This window comes from Marmota marmota, unplaced genomic scaffold (assembly GCF_001458135.2).
Source record: "Marmota marmota marmota unplaced genomic scaffold, marMar, whole genome shotgun sequence".
In the NCBI taxonomy this organism is placed as follows: Eukaryota; Metazoa; Chordata; class Mammalia; order Rodentia; family Sciuridae; genus Marmota; species Marmota marmota.
This window is the reverse complement of record NW_026000168.1, coordinates 2,759,650-2,773,526: the sequence shown is the minus strand read 5'-3', so window position 1 is coordinate 2,773,526 and position 13,877 is coordinate 2,759,650. Positions and strand designations below refer to the sequence as shown.

Sequence of the window (13,877 nt, the reverse complement as noted above, 5' to 3'; positions counted from 1 at the left end):
GCGCCGCGGGCTTCCCGGGCCTCGCCGCGGAGGCTGGAGCGCCCAGGGCGCCCAAGTTGTGTCTTCCAACCTCCTCCTCCTCCTCCTCCTCGCGCTTTCCCAACTTGGACCGGAGTTATGCGCTGCCAAGTGGAGGCCGCTGCCGCGGAGGGTGGGAGGCAGCGGCGGAGGCCTGCGGTCCTGGGGGAGATTTGCCCTGCTCGCGCGCTCGCTCGCCTTTATTTATTATTATTTTTTTTAATGTTCATGGGTGGGGTGTAGTTGAGAGTTGGAGGAAGTCCTGCCTGTGTGCTTCTCTTTCTGTGCCTTTTTTCCCTCTCCTCCCTCTGCAGTTCGTTTTCTGCCGGTCTGGCCTTCAGGCAGCCACTTTGGTGAAGCCCTCACCATCCCTGCATTTGGGGGACATATCTGGGGTGTGATTTATGTCACCTCGAGAGCGTGTGAAATAGACTAGGAGCCTTCAGTCTGAGTGTAACCCGTGTGGATGTTTCTTTGCTTCTGATAGTTTGTTTCTATATCTGTCTGGGCTATTTTGAGAGTGGCTGTTCAAATTCAAGGAGTTCACACACAGCGCAGGGGAGGGGGAGGAGGAGCCCCCCACGGACGCAGGCCGGCAGGCAAGTGGTCCAAATGGTTGGGGGTCCTAAGTCTCTGCTGTTACTTTAATTAAGTAGGGAGCGGGGTTAGGGTTTGGAAGTGCGGCAGGCTGAGCCAGGGCCATGGTGCGCCCAGCTGAGCCGGCTGGGAATGTAGCTAACTCAAGTGTCAGGACTGCCAGGAGGACGATGGTCAGTGGGAAAGGGACTTGCCCCCTCCTTCCCAAGTGTGGTGATGGGAAGGAGCAGACCTTTAGAAAGTGGGGGGCAAAGTACGTAGACACTCTTCCTCTTTGGGATTAACTCCTTCAGGGCCATCCAGTTAAAACTGAAATAGCTAATACTTTGTCCAAACAGCCCAAATGTTCTAATCAAGCCAATTTAAAAATGCAAATCACCTAATTTCCATAGATTCCAACTTTCTGAAAGTGACACATTTGGAGGAAAAATTAAGCCTGATAACAGGAAATATGAATCATACTATCAATGACTAATCTGCTTAGGGAAAAAAATGTAACGTGTACTTTATCATTAGGAAGTGCTAAAGAAGCCATTTTTTTTTTCTTAAGTTAAAGCAAGTGACGTCTTTATTTGGGAATTGGCCCTGTTGTGCCCTGTGTGTGTTGTGTAATAGGTGTTCAGGAGCTGGTGTGTGCGCACGCGGAGGAGGTGGCTTGTGTGGCCGTGAGGCGTTCAGGCTGGCCTGTCAGTGTCAAGGAGACCTCCAGCATGATCCGCTGAGATTCCAGTTTAGGGTTTCTGCGGGGCTGTTTTTCTTGTGCAGAAGAATACCACGCTCTGCTCGGTGTTCAGGCTCATCATTAAGCAGACCAAAGGCAGACAGAAGCCTCTCCTAATTGATACCCTTTGCATAATTGAAAAAAAGGTCTCTACCTAGTTTATGTGCTGCTTTGTGCTGCCTGACACATTTCAGTGAAAAGTGTGTAAAAATGAAACCAAAATACAGACTGTCTACCCAGAGACACTGGCTGGCTAACTCTGGGGTGTGATGTAGCTGAACCTTGAGCCGATTGGGCTGACACTTGATAATCAAAGTTGATTTATTGTTCATTAGTACTACATTAGCCTCTCAGGCAAGACAGTTATTTGTGTAGTGGCCCTGTCAGGAGCAAGACTGCAAGCACCTGTCATTTCCAAGGCAGAAGATAAGCAACAAATATGAAAATGATGCAAATAAAAACACATCTCCGGAGGTGAAAGATCACACGGCCCTGATTCCCGCCCCCCTTCAAAACAAAATAGCAGGGGTCGATACCACACTGCTAAAGATTTTTTCTTTTTTCTTTTTTTAACCCTAAGAACTACTCGTGGAATGAGAGTCCTGGGCTTTGTGTTCACCTCTGTGCCTTAAGAACTTTCTTTCCTGCTCGGATGTACAGCTTGCCTGACAGAAAGTTGGTTAATGAAGGAAATGAGAAACATAACATGTCAGCTATTTGATCCAAGTAATTGAAAGAAGGTGGGCATCCCGTTTGTGTGTGTGTGTTTTTAAAAAAATAACGCACATTTCATTAAATGAAACTTTTAAGCGTGATCATGGGCAAGTGCCATGACATGACACCAAGCCCAGTGACGCGGGTCATAATTCCAAATGCCTCTTCTGCAGCTCCTTTCTCTCGGGATTTTTCCTTCCCTCCTTGAAGGGGGGGTGGGATATCTTCTGGTGACGTATGACAGAAAACAACCTAAGTGTCAAAAGAAAACAAAATCGGGGAACTTTTGTCTACAGCCCTTCAGACACGGATTAACTCATATTTTTCCAGGGATGGAATGGAAACATTCTGTATGGGGATATGTGGTGTTTTGTCTTCTCTGAGTTTTCATTTGACAGGGATTTTAGAGGCTGTGATCTTAATTAAATCTCAACTAGCTGAAATAACGCATCTAAAGGCACGCGGTGTTGCGTAACCTCGCTCTGTTGATAAACCATAAATCATCAGGAAGCTTGATAGGAATGGTTGGTTTGAATTTTTTTTTTTTTTTTTTTTTTTTTGCTGTTAAATGCACCTTAAGAAACAAAACCCTCATCCTTGCTGCCCTGTGTCTGAGCACATCAGGGGCTGTCACTGTAAAGATAAACTCCCTGTTGACACTGGCCAGTCGTACAACTTTTTGAGCTTAGCCTTCTTCCAATTGCAAGGTGCAGTGAAATTAAAATCTAGATTCATTAAAAGTAATGAAATTACAGATTTGTCAAGCATGATGTGCAGAAGTGTTTGAATCACAGTGTTTCTCAGATAATCAGAGGAGAATGTTGTGACCATTTTCTCGGCCCTCGGATGTGATTAAAATTTGAGTTGGCCAGAAAAAAAAAAATTTAAAAAGGGTTGAAGAAATTGATTTTATTATGTGGTTTAGCTGTGGATGAGCATTTCACTTAAGAGAACCTGAAAACCATGCTCTCAGTAGCTGAGACAACTCGGGACCAGCTTCAGTCGGATGCAGGTAGTTGACTGTGATTCCTAATCAGGGGCTAACTCCCCGGCAACAGTTGACCAGAGAAGGTGCGTCAACAAATGGATGCCGGGTGTCTCTCCGGTATGTTGCATGTCAAAAACAGGCATTTTGATGCCAAGGAGTTGCAATCATGAAAAGGCTTTATTAGCTGTCTGGTTTTTATAAATTGTAGGTGCTCGCAAATACAGTGTTGTTTAATTTTAGTGCCTTTACACAGATGTTTTTAACTGCTGCCTCTTGGATCTCCTCTATATGCCTTAGTAGACGCTATCTACATAGAAAAATTGAGCAGGCTGTGTGTGACAGCCTAGTGGCATGTGTTTCGTAGGTGATGGTTTGATAGAAGGCTGGTAGTCATGTTGCTGTTCAACTGTCCATCTTCTTAGGCAGAGGAGTTCAGCCCTGCATGATGAGATGTGGGGTACCCTGAACTCCCCAAAGCTAAATTTACTGTATGGTGAAAGCTGCATTTTCTTGGAAGCAACATGGTATTGCTGGGTACCTGGTTCAGTCTTCTCAGAGTGCACCACCCTTTCCCTGCCACATGAATGTCCTTCTGCTCTTCACCTTTTTTTTTTTTTCCTTTCATACAAAATAATAATATTTTTAAAATGATCAAAAACTCTGGTACTTCTTTGCTTAAAACACCCTCTGCAGACTGAAGGGACTCGAATTATCTGGCAAGAGCTAAACTGGGCCTCTCCCTTCGGATGATGGGAATAACCTTCTCTGGGTCCCTCTTCTAGCCTGGCTGGCAGTTGTTTGAAGAGAAATGAATCCAGAATGAGAAAAAATGAATTCTGAACGCATGCATCATGCCTCGTTTTCAAATCTGGTTAAAAGCTACTAATGAATGAAGAGGCAGGCTAAATGTTAGGGTGAGCTTTTTAGAATACCTTGGTACCACGTTTTAATTTTTAAGCTTTATCTTGCCCTTAAATCTGAAACATCATTGTTCAAATAACTGAGAACAAGGTAAATCAACAACATCAAAAGGTGGGCTTCTGTGATTTCTCAAGGGCTTGTTATTTTGTAGTTCCCGATTCTATTTGATGTCTTGACAAAACAAGATGACACAGAGGAGAATACATTAAATTTTGATTTTTTTCATCTAACCTGTTACTGTTGTGGCAGCTTAATTTCTTCCACTTTTTTTCTGAAGATGGCTGTCTTGTTGGGTTCCGCTAATTGTCCCAGCACTTGGGAAGGTGGGTCTTCCTAGGTCTCTACCCTGGCCTTTTTTTTTTTTTTTTTTTAACATATTTGGACCTTTCCCATGCAGGCGGTTTTGACAGGGCTCTCTCTTCATTAGAAGTAAATCAGTGAGTGGTGGAATTGTCAAACTAGAAACTGATGTCTTCTCATGAGAGTCATCAGACTGTCCTTTGCACCCATAGCCTAACTGTGATGACAAGGTGGAGGAGCTGGGGAAGGCCAGGCAGGAGAAGCTTCAGTGGTTTAAAAACAAAAACAAAAAACAACGTTGTTAAGTCGTCGTAACCCAAGTGGGGCCTCAGAAAACTTTGGAATGATCCACTTTGGGCCTACCTGCCTGTTAAAATTCAGTTATTCTCCCCCCCCCCGCCCCCCCCAAAAAATACAGGGGGCCTGATTTGCAGTTAAGCTCCCTGTGTTATTTCCTGTGCTGGTTGAAGCTTTGAAGAAAACAGCTAAATTTTACTGTTAGTCTTAGAAAAATCTTTAGCAGTGTGGTATCGACCCCTGCTATTTTGTTTTGAAGGGGGGCGGGAATCAGGGCCGTGTGATCTTTCACCTCCGGAGATGTGTTTTTATTTGCATCATTTTCATANTTTTTTTTTTTTTTTTTTTTTTTTTTTTTGAGGAGAGATCAACATTTTGTTTTTCTCCGTGTAACACTTAACAGTTGACCTGAAACCCTATCTGCAGGTTATCTCACTTATTTTAGCTGTGCCTGTGTCTCCATCAGGATGGATACAGTTGCTTTTCCATTATTTTTGAATAGTACTTGAATTCAAGAGAAGGTAATGAAGACCCCAGTCCTTCCCTCCCAGAGCTAAGGACTGTGGAGAGAGTCTCTTCTGATGTCCCTTCTTGGGGTAGTTCCCTTGGCAGTACTTAAAAATGATCTTTGATTTTGTTATAAAACATCATGGTGTGTTGGATTCACTTGTTGTCCCTCCTACCTATGGGGGAGAGAGGTTGAGGAAGGGAGAGGAGGCAATTTTCTTGATTTAAGTAGTTGTAGTAGTAAGTAGTAGTAATAAATAATAATAATAATAACGGCTGGGTTGAAGAGATCAGTGCTTCTTGGGTGATGATTTCCCTGTGCAGCGTCCACTGTTTCCTGTATTTAACAATTATTAAAGGGAAAAGCTATTTAATTTATGTAAACTTTACATTTTTATGCAAATGAGGCTGATATTTATTAGGGCTAAAACAATTCTGCCTGCTCTTCTGCCTGGGAAATGCTACACTGTAGCGAGGAGGCCTTACCTCTGCTGTAAACAAATAGAAATTCAGGCCACTTTTTTAAATTTAAAGACAAAAGAAAAAGAACTTGGAGAGCTTTGGTAGAGATTGCCCATTAGGGTGGATAACCTGGAATAACTCCTGATTGGCAGGCAAGTCTTGGCCTTCCAGTTCTTCCTGAAGAAAGATAGCCTTTCTTGATAGAATGTAATAAACAAAATGATAAAAAATGAAATGCTAATTGCATTTTAAAGAGGTCTTTTTTTTCTAAAATTTTAATAGGTGGTTGCATTGTTACTGAGAGAACAGTTATGCTAATGACTGACTACTTAGATGATTTTGCATTAATATAATAACCATTACTTGCCTTAATGCTTTGTACAGTATTGTGGCAAAATAGCTAAGTCTAAAAGAGTTATACAAAAAGCAGAATTCCATAATGAAGCAGAATTATACTTTCCACATGAATAGCATGCTTTTTCTTTTTCTGTTTTTTTTTTTTAACTGAAATATTATGTCAGAAATGTATTTTCTTTTCTTTATGATCCAGCTGCCTTCCATGTTCCCTGGTTAGAATTTTTTTCTGATTTTTTTTTTTTTTGTAATACCATGGAGACTAGATGGAACTTTCTAACTTTGTTGGCTGGTTCATCTGTTGTATCACTGGCTTGTTAATTCTGAAAACTCGAGTTTCTCAGGAGGGCAGGGGTTACGATGTTGGTTTCCTCCTGCACAGGCCAGCTGCTATATGCTCATATAAAATTTGGCATAGTTTGTTCCTTCCTTCTTTTTTTTTTTTTTTTTATAGAGCCATTTTCTTTGTTTGCTTTTGTTTTGACATGCTGGAGCCTTCTGATTTAATTTGTTTTGCTCTTGTTATGTGATTAACTAGGTAACACTGCCTAACCAGATCACTTCATCACCAAACAGCCTGGTGTCTGGGGGGAAGTTAGTTCCTGGGACACACAGTGGTGAATGAGCAAAGGTTAACAGCAGTTCCTAATTTTTTTTTTTTGGGGGGGGGGGTGGTTATTTAATGAAAATAAATTTAAAGAAAGGTTTGTGGAAATAAAGCAGCATGCATAAATTTTTGTTCTTCCTGGTTTTATAGTTTGTCCACAGTGGTAGGAGGAGATGCTGATGGGCGGAGTGTGTGTCTGTCTGCTCTCCCTCTCCCCCTCCCTCCCTGCGGTCCTTAGCTGGAGCCTAAGCTACAGGGAGGGAAAAACATGATAACATGTTATTTTCAGTATTGATATTGTGTCGTCTGCCTCCCACCCAATTCCTTCAATTGTCTCCTAGATTAGAATGAAGCATTGTTTCTCCAATGTTTTTGTTTGTTTGTTTGCTTTTCAGATTTTCCCCTCCCATCACCTGCCTCTCCCTGAGATAAAAGACAACAATAAGGCCCATTATGTGACTAGTCCTCAGGCCTTCAGACATGCAGAGGCAGAACTTGCTGGGCAGTGCAGGGGCTTGGGACAGCAGTTGGTGGCTGAGGACAGTCTCCCATGGCTGCTCTGGGGCTAGAACAGCAGGCCCACACTAGCAGAGGTCTGTGGCCTGGGCACAGTGGTGTTCCTGCCATTCCCGCAGGTCCCAGTGCACCTGGGATCCACCACACCCAGCTGGTATCAGTCAACAGTGGATCATGCCGTGTGTTTTTTTAATTCATGATTTCCTCTTGAAACTCAACTAAATAGTGTTAACTCTGTGTGTGTGTGTGTGTGTGTGTGTGTGTGTGTGTGTGTTTAAATTCAGTTTTGTATGCTAGCATTCTTTAAATGTCTGCCAGGAGTTTAATTTGAATTTCTGATCCCTGAAGGCAGCTAGACAGAATCATTCTAGTTCTTCATAAATTGCCTTCTATGATTCATTGTTAACTCATAAAACACTCATTTCTATATACTCAAACAGCTGAGGTAGTTACAGTATCAGGGATATATATATATATATATTTTGTCTTATATTTAAATTGTCTTATGAGAAAGAAAAAAAAATTAGCTTAAACTGCCAGATAGGCACCAGGCCCTGTGGCTCCGAGAACATCAGAAACGCACGTGTTTATCTCCGGGAGAGCAAGGTGGCCAGCGTGGGATTGGAAAAGAGGAAAGCTTCGTTTTCACTGAATACTCTCAAAGAAGGGCCCGTAAATATGAGACCGCTGTAGTTAAAAACTCACATGACTGTTTTAAATACTATTGATTTAAACCACTGGCTAGATTTTATGAATCAGAGTGTAATTTCTGAGCTCTGGCCATATTTCTCAGTGCGAGGCTCTCTCTCCTGTGTGCCTTTAGCTGCTTTCCACACATTCAACCCAGGATTAAATGATAGCAGTTACAGTGATCAATAGGTTAAGACTGCTGCGATCACTCTTGCCGCTAATGACCTCAGTAGTAATGGGCAATAAAGTGCGGGCTGTAATAGCCCGTCGCTGGTCCTGCGTGCCCTTTGATTCCCAGTATTAGTGGGGACTGGCGCATGAGAAAGTTGGACGCTGGGAATTCGGGCAGTGGATACATGGCTGTAATTCTTAACTAGTTAAAGCCTTAAACTGTGCTCTGATTTTTTTCCCCCCTACCCCACCATGGTTTCCGATCCATTTGAATATGTTTGCTAAAGCTTCCCATAACCTCCTTTCCTGATCTGTTGGAGCAGAAACTTTGGGGAAATCTCAGTTTTATTGCATTTATAAATTAATCTTGAGCCTCCCTTTAGAGGTTTGGTGCTAACTGGTGAGAAAATGTGGTTTCGGACAGTAAAACCCAAGTTCAAGCCATTGGGACACAATGGCCACTTCTGGTCACTCAGGGACCCATCAGCTGGGGTAGAGGATCACTCCAGCTTCTTGCTGCTATCCTTCCATGGGCCGGGCTGGGCGGCTGCTGCTCCAAGCGTTTTGCTGCTCATCAGCTTCTCCATCAAAGTGTCCAGAGGAAGAAAGCAAGGGAGGGTCAATCCACTGCTCTGCAGCATAACTGCAGAAGATTAATAGATAACTGTGGGAAAGGGGCCTTAAACTGCGGGCTGTCTGTGAGGTTGGAAAATTCTCTGTGTAGGTTCTGTCCCTCATCACCCCTCCCCTTTTATTGACAGTCAAGAGACAGTGGTATTCCTCATTCAAGAAGATGCACGCAATTTTACCAGAGTTAGAAAGAAAATAAAACTTCCAGAATACATACACACATATGCACACACACACAATCATGCACAAGCATGTGTGTTTACACATATGTGTGTGCGTATGGAAAACTTCTAAAAAAACTGATTCACTGAGGTGTCCTTTGCCCACAGCACTCCTACTAAGGGTACAAGCAGAAGACTTCTTCTGTCAGTTCCATGCATCTGTGTGACCACCACCCTGGTCGGAGTGCCCCCGGAAGTTCCCTGGCCCCTTGCTAACAGGATGTCCATAGATCTCTTGAGTATTCACACCCAGGGGATTGTTTCTGTGCTGACTTGTGTTACAACTCTGTGAAGTTCACGTTCCCCATCGGTTCAGACCTTACACCACCCATTCCTGTGCGTTTTCCTGTTCATCACCATTAGAAATTTGGCTCAAGAATATTTATATTGTACATCATCCAAGAAACGCAGAGGAAAAAAGAAACCTTAAACATGGCTCTTTTGTTTGCTTAATTGAACCTCCTGGCCGGGTCCGTGATGCAACTCCCAAGGAAAAGTAAACCCTGTGAGGTGACGTGTGGCCTCAGCAGCCCCAGACAATGACTGGCACCCCGTGCGCATTTGAGAATCCAGAAAGTTTCTTGTGGGCAAAGGCAAAGTGAACTAATTGGAAATAATTTGTAGGTGGTTGAATGTTTGGGTAATGTCATCTTGATGTTTGCCCTGACTGAATGCAAGTTCGCCGTTCCGATCATTGGTGGTATTTCATGCTGCGAATTATCTTTTTAAAAGGATAATTTATCCATTCATATACATCTGTCCCTTTTTGCATATAAAAATATTCAGACATGCCCATCTGTTTTAAATTACAGTGTATCTACATCTACACTTAAAAGGCCACTGCAATAGGAAGAATTCATGGATGACCTTCCAGAGCTGGGTTAATGAAATTTTCCCAGGATTCAAGCTAGTGTTTTCTAAACATGCAGAACTTGCACGTCAACATCCCCACACACAACATGCCCACAGCAACAGTGCAGAGCATTCACTGTACATGAATCTGACCTTCAGGAACCATTTTTAGTTCATCAAAATTAGTGATGCTGAGAAATCGGGACATCAGAGCATAATGACTGTGAAATTAGGAATGAGAGCTCGCTATGCAAATGACAGGACAGATCATGTGAGAGAGTCAAGATAAACTGCACATTAAGACATTATGTTACATAAAATTAATACTGCATTTCTCCCTTTTGCTTACTGTTCCCCTGAAAGATTTTTTTTTTTAATTCTTTTATCTTCTGATCAGCTATTGTCTGCTGAATTTTTTTCAAGTGGCACACAGGCAAAGTGCAAAACATGTTATTACCTTTTATTGTAATACGTGAGATGACAGCAGATCCTTTTTAACAAAGTATATCCTTTACTGCCTCTTGCTTCTTGCTGTCACATGTTTGATTAGAAACCAAAGAGAAGTAAGATGCTTAAATATTACTCTTCCAAGACATACGGGTTTTGTCTTCTCCTTCGTTGTTTTCTTTTCTTATCTTTTCATTGGGGTGTGTGTGTGGGGGGGTGATTCTTCATGAAATAGTCTTGCATTACGGGGACTGACAAAATGGTTCTCATGTAGTCTGCAAATTAAACACAAGTGCAGTGATTATTTTGAATAGCTAAATTACATTCTAGAAAGCTCACGGAATTCATAGCATTGTCATTAGGTATCCGCTTGAATACAATTTGTGTAACCTTGGCCAAGACAGGCTGTCATTTTAATGTCAGTGTTTTATCTGAACAAGACATCATCCTTTCAGATCCAGTGTACAGGTTCCTTGCAAAGATGCCCGTGCAGAAACGTGTTAACAGTTGCAAATATGAAATGCTATCAAGTTCATCACTGTAGCTGTTTGTCACTGAAATGTCATGGAAAGCGGCTTTTAATGGTATCGCACATAATATGAAAGAATTGAGACATCTGTGTGCTGGGTGAACAAGGAAGGGTGAAGGCGTCACAGAGAGGGTCCGTGCTGAGGTTCAGAGGGCGCCTCGGAGGTTCCCTTATCAATGGGACTTGGCAATTATTGATTGTCCTGAAAATTGCTATGCACAAAGGAAGTGCGTCCCATAACTCCAGCTGCAAAGCTATGGGGTCCTATGTCCCTTCTCCCTTAATACAAAATTCAAGTTTGGGTTAACTTCCTCCAGCTCGTTTTGATTGAAGACTCGTTCTTAACTAGAAGCTGAGCTCTTTCTATCCCAGATCCGGATAGCATTTGTTAAGTTTCTCCTCCTTGTCTGTCTCTAAGACTTTCTGGAACCCCCCATCAGGGCTGAAAGATCTCATTTTTCTGTATTTAAAATAAATTCCAGGGCTGGGGGTGTCGCTCAGTGGTCGAGTGCTGGCCTAGTGTGTCTGAGGCCTTGGGTTCCATCCCTAGTGCCACAAAAATCACCCTCTACAGACTCCACGGGAGATGGCACAGCGGTCGGCGCTGCGTCCCTCTGCCGAAGTCCACGTTGCCTGGGAAGGTGGTCAGCTCTCTGGGCAGGCTGGGGGCAGCCGGCCGCTGGCCCGGGACGCAGCGTGCTGTGGTTTCCTGGCCTCTATTCACGCTCGGTTACGTTCCAGGTCCCCGTGTCGGTGGCTATGATGACACCTCAGGTTATCACTCCGCAGCAGATGCAGCAGATCCTCCAGCAACAGGTGCTGAGCCCTCAGCAGCTCCAGGTCCTCCTCCAGCAGCAGCAGGCCCTCATGCTTCAGCAGGTAACCATCCCCACCCCCACCACGCCCGCTCAGAATGGCCCCTTGGCAGAGTGGCCGCCATTTCCGTTGGAGAGGGCAGGTGGCTGTAGCAGTCTGCAGACCAGCCCCCAAGGGGTGGGTTGCATCTGTGTCCCCAAGAGACAGCCCTGCCACAGTGGCCAGGCTTTGGGACCAAGATCAGGGCTGTCACTGGACTTGGTGGAGAAAGGTCTCAGGGCTTAGGTGGCTTACCACTCTTTTATTTGCTAAGCCCAGAGGCTTCTTGATGGCGAGAATCAAAGCAGAGCGAGGGGCACGGCGGGAGCAGGTTTAACTATGACAGCTCTTGAAGTCCCCATTTCAACTCAGACCCTGACGGAATTTCCCCTGAAATATAAAGAAGCGTTTTGGAGTTGGTTGATTTCAAGGTGCACTTTTCATCTTCTTCCGTCTGCGCTCATGTTGAGATGAGCCTCTGGCTGTCATTCTGCCATGGGGACCTGATGCTCAGACCTCGTGGACACTTGAGCTGAAGGGATGAGACCGAGTACCGCAGCGGGTGAGGGGTGGCAGGGACCCCAGACAGGAAGCTCCCGTGCTGGCTGGTGCTCCGCGCTGCCTACCCCCACTGTCTGGAGTGCGCTGGAGACTCACCAGACCCTCTCAGCAAGGGCATCTTGGCTTTGTTGTACTCTCAAAGGTCATCCCTTGCCTTATTTTAATTAGTTTGTGTAGAAAATGGTATGTTTTTCATCAGTCCATTTTTGAGATTACTTCTCAAACAATAATGCCAAGAATAGTCAGCGTGTGCGGAATTTATTGTCGACTTTCAAACTAAAGGTCAGCCCATTACAGATAGAAGAATGCTGTTTTTCAAATCACAGTTTGTATATGGCACCGAAAGGGACAGTGGACCGGCACTGCCCCCTGTCACTTACCGTCCTCTCTTTCCTTTGTAGCAGCAGCTTCAAGAGTTTTATAAAAAACAACAGGAACAGTTGCAGCTTCAACTTTTACAACAACAGCATGCTGGAAAGCAGCCTAAAGAGGTACCGACAATACATATTTTACTTTCAAACCGCAGCTCCCCGAGGACTCTCTAGTGGCTGTTAAACTGTCATTCATCTTTTAAGTGATTGCGCAACTGAGCTGACTCTATCAGTTCTCGGCTTTCAGACCCCGAGTTATTGTCGTGTTGTCTGAGGTTCCTCGGTTCCATTTGCTTCCTGCCACTTATCTTCCCAGTGCTGCTCCAGAGCCTACCTGTGTGGGGACCTGGACAGGGGTCTTGGGCAGAGCGCCCTGGGCTCAGGCTGTAGCGGGGGGTGAAGCGCTGTCTGTGGCATTTTTCTGGGACACTTGATTTCTCTTTTTCCAGCTCCAGAGGCTCTGGCCTTACAGCGATGGCCTCTTCTGTCACAAGAGTCACCTTTTGTGAGGCTGGACAGACCAACAAGAGTTGGAAGAAAACTCAATGTCCCCATCTTCTTTGAGCTTCTCCCCACAGTTCTCCGCCTTGTAGCGGCCGAGGCCCAGGAAAGTCAGGGGTCTCCAGATCCTGGCTGAGGGTTTTCGTGGTACAGTAGCTTCTCTGTACTGTGCTTTGTGGGGTCACGGGTTTCTGCATGAGGCCCGCCACCCCAGTGGGTGCCAGCAGGCCTGGTGCAGCCCTCCTGGGGCTCCGCATCGCCCTCTGGAGGACTACTTGGTGAGGACACCCAGGACCCATTTCAGAGTTGCCCACCCAGCCCACCTCCTCCCACACCCTCCTCTTCCCACATGTGCCTGGCCACCTCCTGGGTCACCTCCTTGTGGTTCCATAGGCAGCCCCACCTCCTCCTCTCGCCTCTCCCTGCTGCTGCTCTCAGCGGCTGGCCACTCCCGTTCTTGCAGAGGGCCTTACCAGGTGACTGCCCACGTCCCCGTCCCTCCCATGAGCACAGATGCGGTGGCACTCCTTCCGCACGCAGGAGTCACCTACTCCCCGTGCGCCAGCCACTCCCTCTCGCGGGCTGGGTCCGCTTTCTGTGCCCTGCCAGCTTCTCGCCGGAGCCCTGCTCAGCAGCCTCCTGTACCCCCCGCAGAGCAGGGGCAGTTTTGGGGTGAAGGGGAGGCGGGGTTGAAATGAAATTGCTGACACAACCCTCAGTACAGTGGCGCTACCGGGTGCTGCTGTAATAAAATAGGGAACAGATTAAAAAGTGTCTAAAATGTAAATCTAAAGGACTAACAGTAATTAAAATGGAAATGGCGCAGGGAGGGAAGGCATGTAATTGTGAGATATCACTGCACAAGGCTCTCAGCTTTGTTTTGCTGGCTGTTTTTCTAATTCAGCAGGGCTTACTCATCAGTGGCAGTTCAATGCGCGTTAATGACTCTGGGATTGCAGGCATCACTCTGGACAAAGAAATGATTATTGTGCGGTCAAAAGAAGTTCAAAGACAAGAAGGGAATTTCAGTTTTTTCCTTAGAGATCC

The 13,877-nt window shown here is 45.0% G+C and overlaps 1 protein-coding gene across 9 annotated transcripts in view; it reads left to right on the top strand.

Moving 5' to 3' along the window:
* The window catches only part of Foxp1 (forkhead box P1), a 616,519-nt gene that overhangs the window by 523,678 nt on the left and 78,964 nt on the right, over positions 1 to 13,877 (top strand). For 7 of the 9 annotated variants that reach the window (XM_015494919.2, XM_048787006.1, XM_015494921.2 and 4 more), the window contains 2 exons: positions 11,284 to 11,421; positions 12,360 to 12,449. In XM_015494919.2, the coding sequence (XP_015350405.1) occupies positions 11,284 to 11,421; positions 12,360 to 12,449 (228 nt within the window). The remainder of the gene's footprint in view (positions 1 to 11,283; positions 11,422 to 12,359; positions 12,450 to 13,877) is intronic. The other 2 variants (XM_048787007.1, XM_015494920.2) reach the window with 1 other exon arrangement.